The sequence below is a fragment of the Hydra vulgaris genome, chromosome 04 (assembly GCF_038396675.1).
Source record: "Hydra vulgaris chromosome 04, alternate assembly HydraT2T_AEP".
Classification (NCBI taxonomy): Eukaryota; Metazoa; Cnidaria; class Hydrozoa; order Anthoathecata; family Hydridae; genus Hydra; species Hydra vulgaris.
In genome coordinates, this window is record NC_088923.1 from 15936964 (window position 1) to 15958356 (window position 21393).

A 21393-nucleotide genomic window follows, 5' to 3' on the forward strand; every position below is an offset into this window, starting at 1 on the left:
ATGTAAATAAAATTTTTATTTGTTTATAACATTGCTTAGGACTTTTAAAAAACAATAGAACTTAACTTCTGAGATAAATTACGAAGTTAAGTAATTTATTTTGTTATTAAGATATTGAAAAGCTTATAATATTTTAAGCATACCTCATCTTTTAGTCTAGTATTGTAACTTTTTAGCATAGCATTGTACTAAAGAATTCCATAATTTAATATAATTAAAAAAAAGGATTTGTTGAAGTTCAACATAAAAACAAAATAACAAATCTTTATCTTTCTGATGAATATTGAACTTTCAATAATATTTTTAATGAATATTTTTTTGCTTGGCTTTTTTCTTAAACATCTGTTTTTCTGACTTTTGCTTCAACTTCAAACAATATATCTCATTAAATAATTATGCTATAGCTCAAAAAATTTCATTGTTTGTTCAGTAAAAATGCACTAATGTCGTTTACTAAAATCAAGATACAGTACTATTTATCTAAAGGGGCATCCATAAAGTACGTACGCATTAAAACCACTGATTTAGGTTCCCCTAAATCACTGCGTAAAACATTTAGTTTATTTGACATTTCTCTGTACTTAATTAAAACTTAAAATGTTACTTAATGTACTTATTTAAATCTTAAAATATTTCAACATGTTTTAATATTTTAAGAAAAGCAATAAAAACCAGTTTACGTACAGTAATTTAAAAAAAAGAATTCAACAAAGTTTGCTTTTATTTGACACCTTTTTGCTTCTCATCTCGCTACTAATCAAATTACGTTGTGAAAAATAAAAAATATTATAAGTCAGAAAAAAAAATACAATACTGATTTCTTACAGACGTGAAATTTAATGTCTTTTAAAAAAAAAAATCAAGTTTAGAAGAAAGTCTAACCGCGTACCTACTCACTGTCTTTAACACCCCTCCCCCCTTGTACGCGGTGGTACGCTTTTGGGAAATCCCCTCCCCCCATACCTGCGTACGTACTTTATGGATGGCCCCTAAATTGAATTTTCTTAATTTGAAAACCTCCATAGTTTGATTGAATGCTAAGTTGTCGTGAACTGTCACCGTAAAAAGTCAACTTTCTGTAATTCGGAAATCTCTCTTATTCGAACTTTTATTTATCCTATTATGTTTGAACTAGAGAGATTGTGCTGCATCAATAACGTAATTTTTGAAATATGACTCAAAGAAAAACCCTAATTTATGATCTAAAAGACTTGTTGATAAGAAAAGCTCATTTATTAAAGGTGTTTTAATAATTAACGATGTTTTAATAATTTTGATAGAGTTTTTTTAATCTATTAACAATGAGTACTTCGGCCAAATTATAAAATGAAATACTTTCATATTTCATAACTTGGGAGCAAGATGAAATAGCAGATAAATAATCTAGAGCAGCTTGAAATAGCATTAAATAATAACTTGGGAGCAATTTGAAACTGCATTAAGTTTAGGTAATCGAAAGTGGCTAAAATTTAGGTACTAAAGTGTCTCCATTCACTGATTACTCAACTTTATATTCGAAAATCAAAAAAGAATTTATGAAAAATTAAAATAAAAATAAAACTTACAACAATGAAATTGAATACAAAAAATATAAAAACTGTTTAATATAAAAACCAAATAAAAAAACGTTATTATTCTAACCTTTTAGAACATTCAATAGAAAATAGTAGAAATACATGTGAAGAAATTAAAGAAGTTACAAGAAAAAAGCAGTTACAAAAAAACCCCGCTATTCCTTTTATTAATATTTGGTTAGGAAGAAATTGCTAAAAACTTTTAAAAATTTTTTATAAACATAAGAAATAATTTAGCGGCAGATTTAAAAAAAACTTATTAAGTAATGGATGAGCAAAACTACAGTATATTACTCAAAATGTTAATATAGGTCCACTGAAATTCCGCTAAAATATTTTTTTACGGGTCCTTTTTATATCTTCAATCTTTTAATAACAACTGGTATTTTTCCTAGTCAATTAAAAATAGCATGAATAGTCCCTGAATACAAAAATGCGATGATTCTAATCCATCTAACTACAGACCTATATCTGTTCTTTCCTGTTTTTGAAAGTTGCTTGAGAGTATTATGTTTAACAGACAATAAAATTATCTTGAAAAACATAATATCTTATTTAGCAAACAGTTTGATTTTCAAAAAGGGCATTCAACTCATCATGCAATAACCGATTTAGCCAGTAAAATTATGATCGGGTTTGCTAACAAAAATATGCTCTTTTTATTTTTACTGTTGACACTAATCTTTTTTATACCCATTTAAATATAAAAACAATTTTCTCCACAGTAAGTTGAGCAGCCGTGGCGCAGTGCCTCATAAACAATAAACCCCACTTCTGTACCTACAGTAAGTCATGAGCTGGAAAACCAATATAGTAAGCAGAGTTGCATCACATAAAATCTAATACTTAATGAATATCTAAATCGGAAAAATCATTTTTCACTAATTGAAAACAAAATTCATAAAACTATAGACATTATGCATAAAACAAAATACCTACTTAGTAAAAAATGTTGAATAGTTTTAATTTACTCTTTTATCTATTGCTACATTAGAAATTGTAATATTGCTTGGGTAAGTACTTGCCCTTAAGCATTAAAAAATATATAAACAAAACAAAAACAAGTCAGTTGAATTATATATAATATGCATAAATAAATTTAAGTTCTTAATATTAATGAGTTAAATCTGTTTCAAATCTTGTTATTGGTATTTAAATATCAAAATGACATGCTTCAAAAAATCCTTTAAAAACCGATTATTAAAAATTATCATAACGAACTCATTGCTTAACAAGGTGCTCTATCCATAACTTTAATAACTCAACTCGTAAATAACCCGATTACTTCATTTCAAAAACATATTTTTGTATCTTTAATTAAAAAAAAATAATTCTTGTTATATTTCTTACTTTATCTATTTATTTATTTAATTGTTGCAATTTATTGTATTTTATTGTAATTATTTATTAAATTGTTTTATATAATTAGTGCTTGTAGATTTATATAATGGGAAATTTGTAAAAATATTTTACGCTTACTATAGGGGCTTGAAGACAAGCAGGGCCGCCGAGATAGATAGGATTATGAAAAACTGTCTATAAAGTCTCACCATCCAATAAAGTATTACACAACGAATTCTTAATAAGAATCATACCTATAGGCATAAATCTTATGACAAAGTAGTTGTGCGACACTGTGTTAAATGCTTTAGCAAAGTCGGTAAAACTTATGTAAATCAGGTATAAATAGAGAATAAACGTCCGAGTGGGAAATAATGAATATGTCGTCCCTCAAGGATCTGTTTTTACATCACTGCTGTTTGTGTTCTTTATTAATGACTTACTAGACATTTATAACCATGAAAAATTATATGCCGATGATGGCAACATCGCATGAGTTATCAATTGATTTTCCTTTGATTATGAAAAACTGAATGCCAACATCGATAGCGCTGTAAACTGATTTTCCTCTGATTATGAAAAACTGAAAGCCAACATCGATAGCGCTGTAAATTGATCGCACAAATGCCATTTAAAATTTAACGTTGAAGAGTGCAAAGTAACTCAAGTTGGTTTTCGCAAAAACTAATTAATAACGCCATACCTGACATTGAAGCTAACGGAAACAATCTTGTTCCAGCATGCATTGAGCAAGACCATGGAGACATAATATCTAACAACCTTAAAGTCAAAGCACAAGTAGAAACAACAGCTTGGGTAGGCAATAAAATGCTTGGTTGTCTCAAAAAACCATTTTGGTGTCAGAGATCTCCAGCTATTGAAATAAACTAACGCAGGATGTAAGCAATGCACCTACAATAAACTCTTTGAGAAGTATGCTTTTGGTGTTACTTTGGCTTCAGCTATGTCAATCTTCAACATACTAAAGTCAGGTATTGTTTTCATTCGTTAATATTAAACTTTTTATGAATAAGTTTTGTTGTTTATTGCAATAAATAAATAAAAATTTAAGATATTTTTTTCAGCAGCAGTCCCTCTAGATAGGAGATCATGCTTTACGAGCCTCTGAAAATGCAGTTTTTTACTAAAAGTTCCCCGAATATAAACTTGAAGTAAATATCTTTAACATTGTGCTTTGTCATTTCATTCAACAAATTCAATTGAAAACTAGGATTGTGAAAACTGTTCATTTAACATTCTCATTCATCTAGTTAAATAATTATGAATTGGTAAAAATTAAAATTATAAAATATAAGACAACTTTATGGAAGATATTTTGCATCTTAATAATAGCCTTAGGGAGTATTCATTTTTCACTTCTGTATAAAACTTTAAGTTTTCTTAACCAAAAATACTCAAAAGAGCTAAAGCCTATTTTCCAATCTAAATGCATTCTAATTTAAAATTAACGCAATGCCAACCCCAATCGCGTCTATCAGACAAACATGTTGAAAATAGGTACAATTATGTATACAACTCTGGATACAACTCTTTCGTAAAATGACATAATAATAATTATAGTCTTTGCTAATAAAAAAGCAAAAAAGATTGTTTTCAATAATAATATCAGAGAGTCTGTTTATTATTACTAATCAGTAAATGTTAAATTTGTTGCATAAGTGTTTTTTAATCCAGAATCCAGGTTCATGAAAATATGGATGTAAAGTAACGTTATTAGAAATAAAACATAGTAATTAACTTTTACAATTATAAATATTTTAATTTTAAAACATGCATGCTTTTAGGGGCGCCTAATTGCTGCAATACCCCGGGCGTCATGAAAGCTCTCGGCGACCCTGAAGATAAGACTTCTGTCTTCTACTTGCTTCTGTCATTCTTAAATTTTGTTTAATTTTTGTTGATGAAACCTGTAAAACAAGAGCATTGTAAAATGTTTATAAATGACGAAATAATTAATATTAGTAGTAATAATAATAACAATAATAATAATAGCAATAATAATAATAATAATAATGATAATAATAACAATAATAATAATAAAAAGTAATTTACTTTTTTGCAAAGTACCCGCCATCACCTCCACAATTTCACATTATATTCCTTTTTTTGTAACGATTCATATATCTTGAGATATTAGAATCAGCACTTAGTTAAAGAGAAATGAAAGATAAAGAACACCCTTAAAAGTTGATGAATAATTTTTAATCGGGTAAATAATCATTAAATTAGTTGTTACAAGGGTTTAAAAATAGTTAAGTGTTACTTAAAGAACGACGAAGAATAGATAAGATATATCTTTAAGACAAACAAGAAGTAGGAAAATTTCAAAAATTATTTGCGGTGGTACTAAGAAACATTTTTGGAACAGATTTGTTATAAAATTATTAAGATGAATATACTTTGCACTATGCTACATTTGACCTAAAGTATATATATTCAACATTTTTTTGTTGAATATATATACTTTAGGTCTTTGTTTGATTATAAGGATTTGAAAACCAAAATATTTTTGAAAAATTTATAAACTTTAGGTTAAATCTAACATAGAACAAACCCAGCAAATATTCTATAGCGGAATTTCAGTGGACCTATACAGACATTTTGAGCGGACCACTATAGTTTTGCTCATCGGTTACTAAGTGAAAAATTATTGGCAGCCGTCAAAAGTGGCTATCCAATGACAAGCCACTATAGCGGCTGCCACTAATGGTCCACTAAGTAATTGATAAACAGAACTACAATAAACTAATAAAAAATGCCTATATAGGTCTACTGAAAATTCACTCAAACAGTGTTTGCTGGGAAGTGTTATGGATGCACATAAGGAACAATAGGAACAGACCAGCAAAATGTTTTTGGAGTGAACTTGCAGTGGATCTATATAAGCATTTTGAACAGTTTATTGGAGTTTTGTTTAGTGGACTATTAGTGACATCCACAATAAGTGGCCAGTCGATAATTTTCTGGTATACGATAAAGTGGCTAGTCATCGGCTAGTCACTTTTCGTTGTTGCCACTAATGGTGATGAAGTAACAAAAATTGCGTATATAGGTCTACTGAAGTTCTGCTATAAAATATTTGCTGGGAGTTAGGCTTTTAAAAAGCAAAAAAGCAAAATAAAACTTATTTTCGTTGAGTAACAATATAAATTCATTAATTATATCAGCATAAACCTGAAAGCAAAAATTTATTTTTAGAGTAAATACTTTTCAACTTTTCGTTGTATTGTTGTACATAAACCTTCCAATTTTCCTTGGTATATTAACATCACTCATTCCTGGTCAGAATTGGGTGTCTTTCCAGCTGGATAAACAGCCTTACCCTCAAGTAAAAAGCTATTTACGTATCTAGGAAATAGTGTGAAACTACAAAAAAATTCTATTTATTAACAAAATTGTTAAAAAAAACCTCAGAATTTTAGTTTGAAAAGAAATGCTTTTATTGCAAAGTTGTCTGCAATTCATTTTATGTTAAATTTTGCAGAAAGAACTCTTTCGCAGAAATATTACATTTTAAATTTACTGAGATTACATTCTTAAAAAAGCGGAAACCACATCTTAAACTTACTTTTATTAACAAATTGTTTCTAAGCATATAAATATTGAAACCTGAACTTATGCTAACGTAGTAGTAATAAGAAAGGAAGAAGGGGGGCAATTTTTAAGTCTTTCCGATTTGGTGGATTCAAAGCAGCAGTGTTGTTGTGGTTAGAGCTCTGGGTTCAGAATTAGAAGTCGGTGGTTCGATGCCGGCTATAGGAATATTTGCATCATTGGTATGCGAGGAAGTGTGAACTTCCTTTAAATGCTATTTCGCGGTGCTCTGTGATAAAAACGTTAGGAATTTTTGGAGAATCCAAATAACTAATAATTTTTAGATTTTTTTTTTGGAAGGCCAGTTCCAACCTTTCTTTGAACATTAGTCTTACACTGTTTAATGTGTGTAACTATGAAGTGACGTATTATATTGATGTCTCAATAATTTAGACTTTAAATTTGCTAAATATAACTTTTTTAAAGTTTTTAAAATAAATTATAGGTTATTTTTAGACAGCCTTTCTACCAGGCTTAATTTGCTTTCTTCTATTTTTATTAAATTTATAGATATAAAAAACGTATATACATAGATATAAAAAGAGAAATTATTTTTAAAAAGTCTAAGATGGAGAAATCTAAATGGAGTTTACCTCTATTGCCCCCAACGCATAGTGGGCCAGAATTGTCTCAAAATGCCAAAATTATTTATTGGTTAAATATAGACATATATTCATGTTTATAGAGGTTTTTGGGGGCGAAGGATTTCATTTTTGGGCTCCATTTTAATTTTCATGTAATGACCTCTTTGGTGACCATTTTAGGGGTTATCACGGGTAGTACTAGAATATCCCGATGGTTTTTTAATTAGGTGATACATGTTGTATGTCTAAATATAGGTAATTTATATCAGGAAAATCAAATCTGACCATATTTGGTGTTTAGGAGTGGTTATGACAGGTAGGTGTGGTCGTGGGTTGTTCACACATTTTCGTGATTTTTATTTATTTTATGTACTAAATTTTTTTGATATTGTGAATATGAAGAAATAATCTTCAATAAAATTGAACTTTATTAATATATATATATATACATAAATATATATATATATATATATATATATATATATATATATATATATATATATATATATATATATATATATATATATATATATATATATACATAAATATATATATATATATATATATATATATATATATATATATATATATATATATATATATATATATATACATATATATATATATATATATATATATATATATATATATATATATATATATATATATATATATATATACATATATATATATATATATACATATATATATATATATATATATATATATATATATATATATATATATATATATATATATATATATATATATATATACATATATATATATATATATATACATGACTCCTCCTTATACTGAACAACTTAGTAACGTAGCTGCAAAGCATTTTCATCATAAGATCATATTTTGTTTGAGGCCTCGAGAATGTTATTGTGTAATGCTCTCTGCTGTTTTAGCTTATAATATTAATATTAGGGTGTATGAAATGACTATTTTTCACAATTAAATTACCGTTTTTCCATTTTATGGGCGTTATCTAAATGAACAAAATACATTTGACACATTTAAACTACAATTTTCTAGATAAAAACGGCATTTTACAAAAGTTATTTAGGCGACATTAAAACTAAAAGTATTAGATGATGTAGTTTTCTTGCTTTCAGCACAACGAGAAATAAAAAATCTTTTTTTTTTGAAAATAAACTAATTTATTTTTACTAAACTAAACTCTTCTTTTTACATAAATAAAAACTTTCATAAATACAAATTACAAATATTCTATTCAGTGATGGATCCAGCATTTTTTTGGTGTTTGAGAGCTTAGTTCCAGACATGGAGCAAACTCCAAACGTTTGCGTATTTATACTTATGTCAAATAATGATTAAAAAATTGCAATGATTGGAGGCTGGGAACAAATAAGCCCCAAAGTTTCATAAAATGTTCTATAAATTTTCACAATAACATTAAAGTGCTATTTAAAAAAGATTTTAACAAGATTTAAATGATTAAAACTGTTCTTTATGTTCTTCAGTTTTTTGAAGCAAAATCTACTATTGGATATCATTTATAATAAAAAACCTAGCACCTACTGTGCTCAGCTGAGCTCAGAAATTTTGGTTGTAAATTTTTTTCTATATATGAGAATAGATCACATATGCAGCCTAGTGTGGCCCAGTGTTTTTCTGCTTGTGTTAAGATAAGTGTAAAAAAAAAATGTTGCGTATTTTAAGGGGTTTTATTGAAAAACATTTTGAAAAAAAGCAAACTTCTTATTTCAATATATGATGTTAATAGACTAATATAATTGTTAAGAAATTAAAATTTTGTTTTTACATGATTTTTTACATTTTCACTAATATTTCAAAAATAAAATATTGCCATTTTTGCGGTAAAATTGATATACTATTAGTATATTTTTGTGTTAAAATTTTGAAAATTTAAGCACAAAATTCGGTTCCGTTAAACGCGATAGTCACGTACCTAATACTAAGCTCAAAAATCACGGTGGGGAAAAAATTGTATCAGTTTTAGAGTGTTGACAGTCTCTAGACTATATTTACAAAAGAAATTAAAGCAATATCAAATTTGGTTTTGAAAAGGTTTTCAAAATTGGCCCATTGTGCAATGGATCCACCCTTGAGCACATACATTCAATACGTGTCTACACGTTATCTGGTACTACTTTGAGAGTTCTTCCTCGAGCGTTCGTAGTTGACTTTATTACGTTGTTTGAATCAAAACAATCATAATGGCCGTCATTTTAACGTGTTTATATAGAAAAGATTTCATTTTCGACAAACTTTTTTTTCTTATAGTACAAGCTTTTTATTTTGAAAAAAAATATATAATTATGCAAACAAGAATTTTCAAAGTTTAACATAAGTTCAGTTTCCAGAATACGTTCGTACGTATGTACATATATATTTTCTGGATTCTTTTAAAAATGATTGAATAAAGTGTTTATTTATTGTTTGTTATTACTCTCTTACAACAATTTTGATATGAGTGAAACAAATTTTCCTTTTTTTAATATCTTACGTGTTAAAATAAAATAAACTTCTTGGTTTGCTTATCCTAGTTCTAGTTTGTCTTTGTTCTTGTATTATTTTTATGCGTTTTGTTCTGTTCTTTATTTGTTTAAGTTTTTTTATTATTTTTTTATAGTGCACAATGAAAAAAATAGAACCATAATATAGTCCCCAGGTTAATTATTTATAAAATAACATAAGAAATAAACATAGAAATAAAAGAAATAAACATAGAAATAAACAAAACATTAAAAAAAAAAAATTTAAAGTTGCGACTAATTTTGTAAAAAATTTAATTTTTTATCATAGGTTTATTTTAATAAACTGAATTAGTTTGAATTTTTTCAATTTTATAAATACTTTTAAAAATTAACACTATTTATGTGTTCTGATTAGCATTGTAAAAAAAAGGTATTTTTTTAGAGTTAGAAAAGTATTTCTAACTCTGATTTGTTAGTAAGATTTTATAAATTTATAATTATTTAATAAGATATAAGAGTAAGTATCAAATAGTATTAAAATGTTTGCAATGTTTTAATAACTGAAGCTTCAGTTATTAAAACATTGCAAACTTTTTACTTCTTGAAGTTTATAATAATTTATATAAAAAATATTAAAATCATAAAAGTGTAACAATATTTTTCATTCAGTTTAGTGAACATTAGAAATGGAATATTTATCACGTGGATTTAAATCAGTTCTTGGTAAAGTTGAAAACGAAGGTCCATCTGGAGCTGAAACTGTAAATTACTTAAATATATAACTATGCATTATTGGTAGACTGTTTAAATCATATGTATATGGGTAATATTATTAATTACTAAAGCATACAATATTTGGTATAAACCACAATATGCAGAATTATAAAGTTAAAGTTAACTAATTTTGTAGGTATTTTTTCTCGGAGATTTTTAACAGACTTTATTAATCCAATTAGGTAATGACAACCTAACTTGAGAGCAGTATTCTGAAATTAGTCTAATAGGATAGTTAGTGTTCATACTAGAATACTTTATTAATAGCTCTATCAAAAGCAACAGTTAAGTTATAGCTATGACTTGTATTTGGGTATAAGTCATACAACCATTATATCATATATAGCAACCATTAGCAAAATCATTAGCAAAAAGTTCTAGTGTACAATCTAAATTGCTAATTGATCTGCAAAATTGTAAAGATAAATTGCTGATTGATCTGCAAAAATGTAAAGATATATATATATATATAAAAAGCTTTGTGAATTTGATTGGATGGTAAACTTATAACTTTAACTAGTTGAAATAATTAGTGAGAAATTATTTTTTCCATAACCCAACAACAAGTCAAAGTTATGGAGATTGATTGATAGTTGTTAAGATCTAATGCTAATTGTTAAGAACTTATAATTTACAATTTTATTACAAACTTTCAAGTTATCAGCAAATCAATTGCAGTAAATCTTTATGTTTCAAATATTTACTGCAATTGATTTGTTAACATGCTTAATATAAGACTGGCTTCAAGTATATATGAATATAGAATACATTAAATTAAAATATTATATATTCAGTCATTTATTTACATAAAAAATAAATCTTTCAGCTTAAATATCAGGGTATTAAGTTAAAAATCACAAAACATCATAGAGACATTTAAAATTTCTTTTGAAAATCAAATCAAAATCAAATCAAATCAATATATTTTCACTTTAATAATAATTATATATATATATACAATTGTGTGGAACATTTACAAGCGCTTATAAACTGATGGCGTGTAAATACCTATGATGGTATAATTTATTGCATAATAATATTAATAATAATAATAATGATAATAATATAATAATAATAACAAAACAATAATAAAATAATAATAATATTATTAAATACAATAATATTAAACAGTATAACCTATATATATTTTTACTACAAACTTTATAACCATATAAACTATACAGGATGATGAAAATGAGGGCATTTGGTTGTGACTAAATGAATATATATATTTTTAGTTTTATTTTTTGAATTTTATATATTTATTTTTATTTTATAAGTTTTGTATATTTATTCCTATTTTATGAGTTTTATATTTTTGTTTATGAGTTTTATTTTATTAAAAAATTTAGTTATAGAGAATAACTAAATGGTAAATGATAGTTCATTGATTATTTTAATTAAGAATAAACTTTTTTACATGAGTTATGAAAGCATTCTATTTGTCATTTTAGAAAATAATTTTTTAGTTTCAACAGGAAAAGAGTTCCAACAGTAAATTGATTGATAGTTGATTGACCTGATGTCATACTTATGTGTTTGTTTTAAAGGCATAGAGAGATTACAATAAGATACAGATCTAAGTTTATAACTATGAATATCATTTGTAAATTTAAAGTAGCTAGTGAAGCAGCTGGACATATTATTGTGGATAATGTCCCATACAAGTACACTGTTTGATAAGTAGATAAGTTTGTCAAGCTTTAAAATTTTAGAAAGATTATATAGTATGTCAAAACTAAAACTGTTAGGTTGAAAGTGAATTTTTAATGATTTATTCTGGAGATTAATAAGGTTTTTTTTATAAATGGATGAACTTTGTTGCCATATCTAACAACCATTGTGTAGATGGGAATTAAAAATAGCATTCCAAATATTCACAAGGGTTTTGTAATTCACAAAATGCCTTTTTTTGGTAATCATCCCATTTCCTCGACTTAGTTTGTTTGATATGAATTTAATTTATTGGATGAACAAAATATTTTCATTATGAAAAGACATTCAGTTTGATGTATTCTAAATTATAACAGGATTCATTTGTTAATATTTTATCTTAGTTATGTATATATACAAAAAGAAACATAACTACTAATTTAAATTGGCTAATAAATTACTTGCTAAATTAGTTTAATCTGATTATTAAAATTATAGAATAAATTAAATTATGTAATTAAAAATATAATTAAAATATAATTAAAAATAAAGTCATTTGATTAATACTAATACACTCATGACATTTATTACCATCTGTAACAGAATATTATTTTAAAGTCTATAGATTTTTATGCACAGTCTCTGTGGTTTTTTGAGACATTTAAAAGCATTCTAATTCTTTAACTTTTTCCCAGGTAGTTAACAAAATAATATTTTATTTTATATTTATTATCTCTTGAAAAAAATATATAACATATCCTACTATATTATCTACTATCAGAGTACATGGAGAAAGAAATTATAATTGATTTTAACTAATATAAGTTTTGAAAGCACTAGTCGATTTAAAGATATGGTATAGTAGCTGTATGTTAAGAGTGTGTTCCTTTGTGAATCTAAAGTTGCCTTTATAGTTTTGAAAGCAGTAAAAAGTTTTTTGCTTAAATAAATTTTTTTCAGAACTAAAGAATATTCAAAAGAAATATTCAATGGATAAAACCGAATTTAATAAAAAACAATACAAAAACAAAAACACTCATAGTTTGCAGTTTGTATTGTAAATCTGTTGAATAGGCTTTGTTGTCATTGAAAACATCATGCCCTAAACAACATAAAAACTTTGTCAAGTTACTCCTATATAGCCTGCAATCCAAGTTTTTAATTAAAAGCAAACACAATAATATAATGATAATAAAAAAACTACCTGTATGAAAAAAAGTTGACTGACCGTACATAAATGCAAGCATCTAAAACAAGTTAAATATTAAGAGTACTAGAAAAAAAGTTATTTTTATCAAGTTAATCATTGAATAGCATTCATTCATCGAGTTTAAATAAATTTTTTTATGTCAGAATTAAAGACAGACAATGATTAAAAAGTTTCTCTCGATTCTTTTCCCATTTGAAGACTCAGCGCTTTGTGACTAAGTGGGGTATTTTGTGGCTTTTGCAACCATATTAACAAACCTGCTTCTATTTTAAGTGAAAATGGACAAAGCATTGTCAGTATGATATTGCTAGTGTATCTTTTTAATTAAATATTGCATGGCTTCCACAACCATCAAATTCAAACTTTATTTTCATTAGTATATTTTCAATGTTTATAAAAATGTTCTCCAATATCCTTTGCATCAATTTAGTAGCCTGAAATAGACTGAAGTAAACACAAGAATAATATTCAAGATAGTTCATAATAATTGGTGTTACTTCAGATTGTTTTCTTCTGAGATGTTTCTAACTAGGCAATATATTAAAACCAGCAGATAAAAATATTTTTTTGTTTTTTATATGAATGCCTACTAAGAGCACAAACTGTTTAAATTGTTTCTATTGGAAACTTATTGAAAGAGTTATTCTTTAACATACTCTTCGAGCATGGTTTCCTTACCAGCTTTGAATTGTATGCCAGCATAGCCCATTTAAGTTTGTTTTTCTTCAGATGCAGATCTTTGCCAGATATTCTGAACTCATGTTTTTTGTGCAAATATCAATTCATCAGAGCTAAGTGCCTTAGCAATTACTAGTATATAACCTGTTATATTTGCAGAAATAGTTTTTGGTTGTTTCTTTTCCTCAGCAATGAAAATTTCAAATAAGTCAAATTCAGTGAGCTTCATTGTTATTAAACTTAAGATATAAATATTTTATTTGGTTTATTATGTAATAATTTTTTAAGCAAAATGATTTAAACTTAAAAAAGTATAATTCAAAATATAAAAATGTTTACGTGATAAGTAAAAATATTATATTATATACACCACAAAGCCCTCAGTTTTGATTTTAACTCTTGCGATTTGTTCATTTTAAAACAGATTTCAATGCTGCAATATTTTTTATTTATTAATGGTTGTACTAGCTAGATTAAATTTAGTCATAAAAAAGTTCAGCATAAAAGAGGGCTAGGAGGGGGGGGGGGTGAAGGTGATGGTCAAAAATTGGTCTCAATCCTTTTTTTAATTTCTAGACATATATTTCTACTGAACACATTTTCCACTTATTAAAATATGTGCAATATAATGTAAAAGTTTTTTCATTATTATTTTAAATATATTTTACAAAATTTAAACTATAGGGGTAGGGTCAGTCTTTGGCTTTCAATAACAACTAAATTAAATTTATTTTGGTAACATTGATTTTTGAGCAATATCTACTGTTTGGCCTACTGTGCATTTATTTTATAATCTGTTGTAATTTTTAAAATCATCTTGTAATTCAATGTTATCTAGAATCTATTAAGATTACATACTAAATGTATCCTCCTCAACTATAGTGGAGTGTGGTTTTTTATTTATTTGCATCCTAGGACTTAGGAAGGTGATTAACTAAAAAAAATGAATAGATACAATTTAGTATTTAAATAGAGTTTCTTTATTACTACTAATAATCTCTGCATACAAATCTATTTTTAAAGGTTGATAGGCTTGTAGATCGCATATCTTCAGCAACATTATTAGATGACAGACGAGATGCTGTGCGTGCCATTAAATCACTTTCAAAAGTAAGTCTCAATAATAATTTATTTTTAGAGCAAATATATTTATATATATTTTTTTTAATTTCAAAAATGTATAATAAAAAAAAAACTAAATTATGAAAAAAAAAATTTAAATATCTTGATATTGTTGTAACATACAAACACAAACACAACAAAACAAACACAGCCCTCAGATTTAGAGTCGGCATTCAGCAATGCTTACCTAACTGCCGACCTAAAAGTGTTTGAAGTCAGGGATTTTTTTCCGAATATGTTTCCATATTGTAATAGTGAAACCTTTATGTTAAAAGTTTTGTATCAACCTGATGCTGACCAAAAATAGTTATTTTTTCTAATTCTGAGGACTATATATATATATATATATATATATATATATATATATATATATATATATATATATATATATATATATATATATATATATATATATATATATATATATATATATATATATATATATATATATATTTATATATATATATATATATATATATATATATATATATATATATTTATATATATATATATATATATTTATATATATATATATATATATATATATATATATATATATATATATATATATATATATATATATATATATATATATATATATCAGGCCTTGTTTTAAAGCATTCGCATAGAGCGATTTACATATGCCTAAAGTGATTTTAGGTAAGCAGTAAGCAATTTTGGTTTAGCGATTTTTTTAAATTATTTTTTAACTTTTAAATTGTTCTATTAGTGGTAAGACAAAAAAGAAATAATTAGTTTTAAAAAAATCACATTAACTTTTGAATGACATTTATGTACAAATATTTGTTACAAAAGTTTGAAAGACAATTATGTTAGATATAAGCGGTATTTACTAATTAAAAAAACTTCAATAAAATTAAAAATTTATTTTTATTAGTTTTTATTTTATTGTAATGATTGATTTTTTCACTTGAAAAATGCTAATACTTTAAGCTTGAAGCAAAGATAGTGTAATTTAATTCTGATAAAAAATATATGATTTAATTTAAAACTAATTTAAAAAAAATATATAATTTTATTCTGATAAAAAAATATATAATTTGATTTTGATTTGAAAAATGTATAATTTAATTTTGATTTAAAAAATATATTTAAGTTTATTACAATTAAAGTTAATGCCTGGGTTTAACTTAACTGTCAAATTTATTTAAAAATTGAAAATTTAAAAAAATGTAGTATTTTTATAGAAATTTCGTGTAGAAGTTGGTACAAGCGCTATGAATGTGTTGATAAAAGTTCTCCATAATGATAGGTAAAAAATATTCAAAAAAATTTTACATACCCATTATGATAAGATTTTTACATGTGGTTTTATTTATTTTTGCATGTGGTTTTATTTATTTTTACATGTGGTTTTATTTATTTTTACATGTGGTTTTATTTATTTTTACATGTGGTTTTATTTATTTTTACATGTGGTTTTATTTATTTTTACATGTTATTTTATTATGGTTTTATAGATGAATATTTTGTTATAAAAGTTTATTGTTTTACAAAAAATTTTTGTAACAGAATATTTTAGTCATTTTTTTAGGACAAGTTTTTATGTGTTAAAATAATTTAGTTAGAAAAATTCTATTTATTAATTGAAATTTTTATTTTCAGTAATTTGTTTTTTCATTCATAAGTTTTAAAAGTATAGTTTTAAGCCTTTATGTTGCCAAGAAAACATAAGACCTTTTAAAACATACAAAGTTTTTATTTATTGTTAGAAATTATTTCTGATTCTGAAAATATTTAAAAAATATTTTGAGTTTTTTTGTATTTATTTGTTGTATTTTAGTTCTTTATTGCAAACAATAGTTTGAGTTAACTAAATCTTGAGTTAAAAATATTACAAAAAAATTTTTTTTCATAACTTAATTTTGGTTATTTGGAAAAAAAGTTGTTTATAGACAATCCTTAGAATTAAGTGAACAAATAAGATAAAAAAAAAAATTTGATTCAGTTTTTTAAAAACTTTTGAAAACAGTTCTTAAATTATTGTAAATTCATTTTTTTTTTCAATTCAACTTCCCAAGACCACGAAGGCCACTACAGTGGAGGAGGCTACTTAAAGTTGTAGTAACAACCCTCTCTCAACTCTATAACTCCGAAACACAAGCCTTGACAATCAAGGGTGCTTGAATTATTAAAAAAAAAATTTTTTTAACTTATTAAAAACTTTAACTAATGAAATTAGTTGAAGTTTTTAATAAAAAAAGGTCACAGTAAACACTGAAAGTAAAAATTAAAGAAAAGGTCACAGTAAACTTGAAAGTAGAAAGTATGAAAAAGGGAACAGTAAACACTGAAAGTAGAAAGTAAAGAAAAGGTCACAGTAAACACTGAAAATAGAAAGTAAAAAAAAAATCAAAGTAGCCATTAAAAGTATCTAAATTACTTTCTCAAAGTGTAATTACTAACAATTAAGTATCTATTTGTTTTGTTTGTATAAAAAATAATGTAAACATTAAAAACTGATGTCATTTAAATTTATTTTGGCATTAATTGTTAGTTATTTTGTTGTTTAAACTTTAGGTTTAGCAAGAATAATATGCATTAATATTATTTTTTTAAATGTATTTTCAAATAATCTTTTGTACTTAGTTGTTTTTTTTTATAATTCACCTCCACATGGCCGAGAAGGCCACTACAGATGAGGAGGCTACTTGAGGTTATAACCCTCTCTCAACTCTATAACTCCGAAACACGAACCTTGACAAACAAGGCCACTGTGCAGAGAAATAAGTTAAGCGCGGTACTACCAGGGACGTAATGGGAATCGAACTCGGAACCTTGTGCTTATGAAGCGAATGCTCTACCACTACCACATAGTTAAAATCTTTATATAAAAATAAGCAAAAGATAATAATTCAACATATGCTTAAGTTGCAGGTGCTGCAATGATGTTTTCAGCTAGTGGTGCAATATGTGGGTACATGGAACGTCTCATCTTCCAGAAATTTAAAGCATTTTGGCTCATAACGCATAAATATTTGTTGAGTTCATTTTGTGTTTCATTAACTGAAAAAAAGTTTTTATTTTATCTACTTGCTGTTTTGCTGCTGAAAATTTCCATTTTGTTAATGCATTCAGCAATCTCAGCAGAAACAGCAGGTCCAATTGCTGAAGGTAAATTATTTTGCACAGATTTTTTGGCCTCTGACAAAATGTGTGTTTTTGCATACTCTCTGATTTGTGTATGCTCAGTATCTAACAGAGCTGTTGCATATGTGGGGTCAAAGAGACATTGTAGTGTCTTTTGACCCACTTTGTAGTGGATAATAATTATGATTGTTTGGCTGCAAAAGCACTGCAAAACAATGGCGTAGATATGCAAGCATTTTAACTGCTACATCTTTGGCATCTCCAAATTGTTCAAAGTGGTATTTTAAATTAAGTATCGAAGGTGTAACACTGGATAGAGAAAGTGCATCCGTATGGAGATTAACAGTTTCATTGGCAAAAGGTTCTAAAAGATTGACAAAATCCTGAAGCATCATCCATTCGCTATTGGCAAGTGAATTATTATTAAGGTCACCAAGCACTTCTTCGATAGATATCTTTATTTCCAGGAGTCTCTGAACCATAAAGTAAGTGCTGTTCCATCTTGTGTAACAGTTGCTGAACACAATCATACCACATTTGTTGACACTTCAATGACACAGAATGTTTTTACCAGAAATTTTTCCCACTAATCCATGTATCTTTAAAAGTAACCTATGGTGTTTACCATTATATGCAAGTTTTACAACTAGCTGTATAACATCCTAATCTTTATAATGCTATGTTTTCAACTTGTTCCAATTCTTCACTATTTGTCATATTCTCATGTTCTTCTGGATCTATTATCTGCTCTTCACTAACCTCGTATTCTAATTCAATAAGTATATCACGTTCAGCTTGAGCTTTCACTCTCAACAACTTTATGCCCTTGACCATATTTGCTCCATTGTCTAAAATAACAAGGAATATTTTTTCTCTGGAAATATTCCGATACTTTAGCATTTTTCAAAACAATCAGCAAATTGTTCACCTGTATTTGTTCATCTGGTTCTGATTTGAGAACGATTCTAATAAAGTGACCCATTTTCAACACTTGCTTTTCTCTTTATTCCTGTGTGCTTTTTTTCACTTAATTTCTTTACTTCTGATTCTTCCAGCTCAACTTGTACAGACTGATGGTTTCTTGCTAAATGAAGCTAAAAAAAGGTAAACAGTATAAGTTATTTTTATATTAATACTTTACTAATCTAACTATTTATCAATCTATCTATAAATAAGTTTGTATGCATTATAATATTGAGTAAATACTCAATAATTTATTCAGTATTTACTCTAAAATGATTGTTATACTTTTCTAAAAAAAATTTTCAAAATAAAAACATTTCCTTAAACAGATAAATAAATGAGTCGTTTGTTTCAAAATAAAAATAATTCCTCAAACAGATAAACAAACGGTTTGTTAAGTTCTTTCAACTCGACTTTGTATTGCATACTTTTTCACCATCAAGTAAGACTAAACATACTGATATGTCGGATGATGCATTGTAATTAAACCATATCCTTACTGAACTTTCTCCTTCAGCACAAAGTTTACTCAAACTCATCGTATAGTTGTGTTTGTCTTTCAATTTGATTTTTTTCAGTTCAAATAAATATATTTTAATAAATATATTCAAGCTATATAATAACTATATTTGAATTAAGTTCAAATAATTATATTATAATAATTATATCAAGTAATTCAACTTGTTTTAAAACTGAAATGAAAATATTTTCATTTTATAATATTTTTCGATTCAGTTGTTATTCAGTTTGCAAGTTTAAAATTGTTTTATTCTGTTCTCATTCTTAAAATAAATTCTGTTCTTGTTTCCGTTTTCATTCATGAAAAGCTTTTTTTTTTTTGTTCTCGTTTTTGTTTTCATGCTCAAATATATCTCTGGTTTTAATAATATGAACTAACATAGTAAAGTAAAACTATTGACTAACATCACTCAAGTCATATAGGTTGTTACACAAATAGTTCTCTATGTACATTACTAACAATTGGTATAATTCCTGCAAGACATTTTAATGATTGATACAAAAATAGTTAACTTTGGACATTATTTATGCACGAAAGAATTTTTGTTTAAAGTCCAAGTTTTGGTATTCGGACCTGAAAAACCCTACTTGCCTATTTTTAAATGGTTGGAAAACAGCTAATATAACAGTGATGTAGTTTTAGCCATTGCTACAGCTATATCATTGACTAAATAGCTACATTAAGAGACATTGACTATACAGCTGTATTATTGTCATAGTCTACGGCTTTATCATTGATGAAAAAAAACAAAATACTAGTATAACTATATTATTAAATAACTATTAAATTGTTAAATGAAAATTAATAATAATATAGTTATTATTAAATAAAAGTAATAAGTGAAAACATATAAAACATACTTTGTGTTAAAATATCAAATATTACATGAATAAAATCATCCTACTCTACGCTTTGAACCTGCAACCATGCGCAACAGTGATACTTGCGATACTACACTAAAATTTCGAATAAAGTTAAAGCAAGGGGGGGGGGGTGAGGGGAGAGAGAAGGGGCCAATAAAGCATAACAGTTTATTATAGGGGTGGGGAGGAGGGAGGGGGTTCACAAATTGCATACAAGGGGACAGAATGGGTTCACAAATTGCATGACAGTTTATGGATGACCACTAATTTCACACTAGCTATCCATTTATTATAACAATATTACTTGTTTAGTAAAAAGTTTGAAAAAGAGCGGTTAAAGTTTTTAATGCTTATAAAAAATGATTTATATTTTCGTATTGTAAAATAATGCAGACATTTTAAGAATTTTTATTAATTTTTTTTTTGCAACCATGCCTTTTAAAAAACATTGCAGTTTATTATTCAATTATTTTTTTTTTTTTTATAAAAACTACTGTGTTTTTCATTTTAGTTACAATGATAATTATACTTTTAAGAGAATAGATTATATTTTTAAAAGAGCCGTAAATTGCTCCCGTAAACCTTTTTAAGGGAGTGTGATCAAGAGCTCCCTCTTATATATATATATATATATATATATATATATATATATATATATATATATATATATATATATATATATATATATATATATATATATATATATATATATATATATATATATATATATATATATATATATATATATATATATATATATATATAGGCCTCGGCAGCTGAAGCTCTCGCTTCCTGCCGAGGCCTATATATATTATTAACGATATATATATATATATATCGTTAATAATAGTTAACAGTTTTATCCTGTTAAGAATTGTATATAATATAAGAATCGTAAAAGCATAGAGATAAGG

At 25.9% G+C, this 21393-nt stretch overlaps 1 protein-coding gene across 1 annotated transcript in view; it reads left to right on the forward strand.

Moving 5' to 3' along the window:
- The first annotated feature begins 10237 nt into the window (after positions 1-10237).
- Positions 10238-21393, forward strand: part of LOC100213056 (general vesicular transport factor p115) — a 92333-nt gene continuing 81177 nt past the window's right edge. The window contains exons 1-3 of the mRNA XM_065795583.1: positions 10238-10346; positions 14924-15010; positions 16231-16295. Of these exons, the coding sequence (XP_065651655.1) occupies positions 10272-10346; positions 14924-15010; positions 16231-16295 (227 nt within the window). The 5' untranslated portion in view covers positions 10238-10271. The remainder of the gene's footprint in view (positions 10347-14923; positions 15011-16230; positions 16296-21393) is intronic.